The following is a 4,737-nucleotide window of genomic DNA, read 5'->3' as shown; positions in this document are numbered from 1 at the left end:
CTATAGAGAGTCCATCTATTCCCAAATTGAATTTTTATTGATCAATATAGAAAAGCAAAAGAAAAAAGAGACAAAGTGATAGTGAGAAAAGAAGAGAGTGAAAAACAAATGTGTAAAACGAAATATAAAAGAAAATAACTAGAGAAACTTAGGATTGTGTTGTTTATCATTTTAACTGTTGATACATCTTGCAGAGATATCAAGTGTTGTGCCTAGTCACTCTTTTGTCCAAATTTGAAGCTTAGCTATGATATCAAGAGCTTTTTTTTTTCTTTTCTTAATCAAAATTAATGATGGAAAATGCTTATCCATAAAAATACTCAGAATGAATGTTTGGTTACAACATGGTAGTATTTTATTGATCAATATAGAAACATAGACCACATAGTTACAGAATCAATTAGACATAGATCATCACAATGCTGAATTTCTTTCTAGGTTATTTTTTCTTTTCTTGAAATTCAGCATGTTGTAATGAAAACAACATTATCCTTTGAAACAAACACCTTAGCATTTATTTACTAATATATTGATTACTAAACAGACACACTTAATCACACATTGTTATACATTTTATTTCACACATCATCAAATTAACTAGTGCTTAATTTGGTACAACATAATCCTAACATTCTTACTGTCAGGCCTCTCCTTAGGATTATCCATGGTGCAAAAGCAGGCAATCTTCAAAACCAGAAGCATTTGTTCCTCAAAACCATTACCAATGAGCCTTGCATCAATTGCGTCCTTCGGATTTTCTGAAATTATAGTATTTCTCATCCACTTGACCAAACTCATCTCGTCCGTGTTCTGAAAAAAGTCATCAGAAGGAAGTTTTCCCATCACCAAAACACCAAGAATAACACCAAAGCTATATATGTCACACTTGTCACTGAATTTGAATATCTGATGATACTCAGGCGCGATATATCCCACAGTGCCAGCCACTTTCGATGTACTGATATGTGTTTGTGCATCAGGCATTGCTTTTGCAAGTCCAAAATCCGCGATCCTAGCTTCCATATCATCATCAAGAAGAATGTTTGCAGGCTTGAGATCTCGATGAATTATACGTGGACTATGGCTTGTGTGAAGGTATTCAAGACCAGCTGCGACACCAAGTGCAATCTTATGCCTTGACAACCAATCTAACTCCGCTTCACCTCTTTCAACGTTTGTCAACATATCCTGCAAACTACCATTCTTCATGAACTCATACACAAGGTAATGACAATCAGGTCTAGAAATATGAGCTAACAAAGGCAAAAGGTTTCGATGACGAATCTGACCAACGGTATCAATCTCTGACTTAATTTGCCGCATCTTAGTATGCAAAATCTTACTATCTTCTTCAGCTAAATCAGCTGCATCCTTAGGTGGCTGAATAATCTTCTTGATAGCAATCATTTTACCATTACTTCCTGGTAATTCCGCCTTGTAAACCTCACCACATCCACCTCTTCCGATGATTTCCAACGAAGCTAAACCGTCTTCTTTCTCCAAGAAAGCTAAATCCTCAGCTTTCTTAATCAATGAACTATAAATTGCCGGACCAGAACCCTTTCCTTTTCCTTTAACTAAAGCCAAAGCCAACTTAAACAGCAACGAAAACACAAAACCGGAAAGTATTCCGGCGAATGCTCCGGCTATAAACCCAAGAATCCATCCAGCTAGCTTCCTCCTGCTCTTCTTATTCTTGTGTATAGCAGCTGCAGGACCAGGAGCTGGAGCACCTGCTGGAGAGTGATGAATATTTCTCCTTGGTGGATTTGAAGTTGAATTCTCAGCAAGGATATAGCGTTTAGGAACAGTATTATCAGTATCTTGATATTCAAGAAGCTTCTGATTGACCGGCACACCTTCAAGAAAACGGTTACCAGAGAAGTTAAACTGTCTAAGATTGCGAAAAGAACGAACAGAAGCAGGAACTCTCCCTGTAAAGTGATTGTCTGCAACAGAGAGAGTTTCCAGATTGGGAAAATAACGAAGAAAATTCAAGTTTCCAGAGAGTTTATTCCCAGAGATATCAAGAAAACGAAGACGAATGAGAGAAGGTAATTCAGAAGGAACTTCACCAGAGAAAAGATTATTAGCAAGGTTAAGAATTTCAAGCTTTCTACAGTCAACTATGGAAGGTGGGATTCGGTCAACGAGTTTGTTGTTCGAAAGAGAGAGTTCTTTGAGCTCTGAAAGTTTTCCAATGGCAGAAGAAAGTGTTCCTCTGAGTTGTTTTGTTTTGAAAACAAGTTTTGTTACTCTGAGGGAATAGCTTTCATTGTTGTTGAGTCTTCTCTCACAGAACACACCCTCAGCATTACACGGGTGATTTGTTGGATTTGTTGTGTTAAGTCCGAGGTTGTTTTGGAGAGTTGTAAGAGCTTTTGTGTCTGAAGGGTGAAGTTGGAGTTTAGCATGAATGGAAAAAAGAAGAGACAAGAATGATAAGAAGAAGAAGAAGAAGAATGAGAAGTTATTATTCTTAGCCATTAAGGCTAAGTTTTTGGTGTTCTTTTTGGAAATTAGATTCAAAACTGGGAATGGAATCCCTCTCTCTCTCTCTCTTTCTCTCTCTAAAATCCTTGTTATTTGATGGTTGTTTCACTTGTTTTGTTTATTTTTTTTATAGCCATAAAACGTGTGGACTACTCTCAGAAGACTTGTACTCAGTCTTCTTTGAATTTTCTTGCCCCATTTAAGAAGTTTGAGCATTTTAATTTGTGATTGGTCATTTTTTCCAATATTTTTATTTTTATTTTTTTTTACAATTTTCCAATGTCATTAATATTCCGTCAATAGTTCTTGATTTATGTATCACTTATTATTAGTAAAGTAAATTAGTTTATGAACTTTGAGCACAAAAAAAAATAGTTTATGAATTGTCTTGAGCTTAACTTAGGTACTGGAATATTACATTTTATATGTAGGAGTCAGAATTCGAACACCATAAAAATTTGGAATTCTAACCAACATACTACTTAAAAAAATAGTTTATGAATTATATTTGCCTATTTGTCAATTTCAAGGGATAAATTCCTAATCCCTGTAATATAAGGGGAATTGGTAATTTGTTCATGAATATTTTGAGTTTAATGTGATGTCACTCTCTTGTATTTATGATTGAAAACAACATAAATAATCCATCCAATCCAATAGGAAATATTGGAAATTGTTTATGATCTCCATAATCATCTATGTGTGGTTTGAAATTCATATAAAAAAATTGTGATAGATTGTTTTTAATAAAATAAAAAAAATATGAATGTTGCATTAAGAAACCACCCTTGAAAAGATGACACGTGTCCAAATTTAATGGTAATAGTGAAAAATTTGACGGGAGGAATCAATTTGAAACATGTAGAAAAGATAAGAAACCAACTTGAAACTTTTAAAAGATAAGAGACCAACTTGAAACCTAAAATAAAAATAAGGGACCAAAAATATAATTAAGCTTTAATTCTAAGTAAAAGTCAATTTTTCAAATTTATTAAAAAATTGATGAATTTGATTTATAATACAGACTAAATACATCAATTATTGAATGAATATGAAAAATAAACTTTTGATGATGGAGTATTTATTTATGAGTCTAAGTCAACCCACGAAATAAGTCGTTGTTGAAGATGGCTCGATGGTGGGATTGGGTTGGCCCATTATTTTGCCGTTTCTCATAATAATAATTAATTTTAAAGAAAAAAACTACTTGTGTCTTTATTTGTGTGATAAGAAGGCACTTGTCACCTTTTATTGTTCCGTTTTAAAATGTTTTCTTCTCACGTCTTTGTATCGTGATTTTTCCATCACTTATATTTTGTTTATAAATTTTTTTCTCATAACATTTGCTTTACGTGATAGCCGATAGGATTAAAATTTAAATCATGCTTTACGAGAAATATATCTTTTAGTTTATTTTGCTTTCCAACCGCTCAAATCCAAACAAAATCTCTTCTAAACATCCTCTCTTTGTTTTTACTACTTTTTATTATTTGTAATCTAACCTATACTTATAAAACCATATGCATTTTATTTTCGCTTGTCTATGGAGATCGATACACTTTTATTACGACGATACTTTTATGCACTTGTGAGGTTATTATTAAACTTTAAAATTGATATTTTTGATTTCAAAAGTGCAAGAAATAGACTTTTTATGAAATCTAATTTTTGAAGTAGACTTAGGTTTACAATCACAAACACATCAGATTGTAATGTCATTGTATCTATTAATTGAGTGACAAATCGAAAGTTAATAAGTATGATGGATTTCTCGCAAGGTTGTCAGAACCGGACCGGACCGGCCGGTCGGACCGGTCGGACCGTGAACCGGCCATGAAACCGGCTCGGTTATGATCGAAAACCGGACAGGAAACCAACCGGGAAAAAACCGTGGCGAACCGGGTTGAACCGGGTTGAACCGGCGAACCGGCCGGCCGGTCCAAACGGTTTTGCTTTTTTTTTTTTTTTTTTAAAAACAAGGCAAAATCTTTTTTTTTTTTTTAAAAAAAAAAAAATCTGAAACAACGTAGGAATAGGAAAAGTTGTTTTTCATCTTTTTTCTCTTCTCTCATTAGTCATCACGTAAAAACGCTTAATTTTTTTTCTCTTCTCTCCTCCACCCTCTTCAACCTTGCCACAAACCCTTCCCCTTCCTCCTCTTGCTCCGGCGCCGGCGGTACTACTATTACCTTGAAGACTATAATGATTATTAGTTTTTAACTTTTTATGTCTAGATGAACATTA

At 34.1% G+C, this 4,737-nt stretch overlaps 1 protein-coding gene across 1 annotated transcript; it reads right to left on the bottom strand.

The window, feature by feature from the left end:
* Nucleotides 1-332: 332 nt before the first annotated feature.
* Nucleotides 333-2,685, bottom strand: LOC123897632 (leucine-rich repeat receptor-like serine/threonine/tyrosine-protein kinase SOBIR1). The gene has a single exon (XM_045948347.1). It carries the CDS (start codon nt 2,485-2,487, stop codon nt 598-600), a length of 1,890 nt encoding a protein of 629 aa, XP_045804303.1. The 5' UTR covers nt 2,488-2,685; the 3' UTR covers nt 333-597.
* Between the last annotated feature and the right edge of the window lie 2,052 nt (nt 2,686-4,737).

Source organism: Trifolium pratense, linkage group LG7 (assembly GCF_020283565.1).
Source record: "Trifolium pratense cultivar HEN17-A07 linkage group LG7, ARS_RC_1.1, whole genome shotgun sequence".
In the NCBI taxonomy this organism is placed as follows: domain Eukaryota; kingdom Viridiplantae; phylum Streptophyta; class Magnoliopsida; order Fabales; family Fabaceae; genus Trifolium; species Trifolium pratense.
The sequence above is the reverse complement of the archived record's forward strand: the minus strand, read 5'-3'. Positions and strand labels throughout refer to the sequence as shown.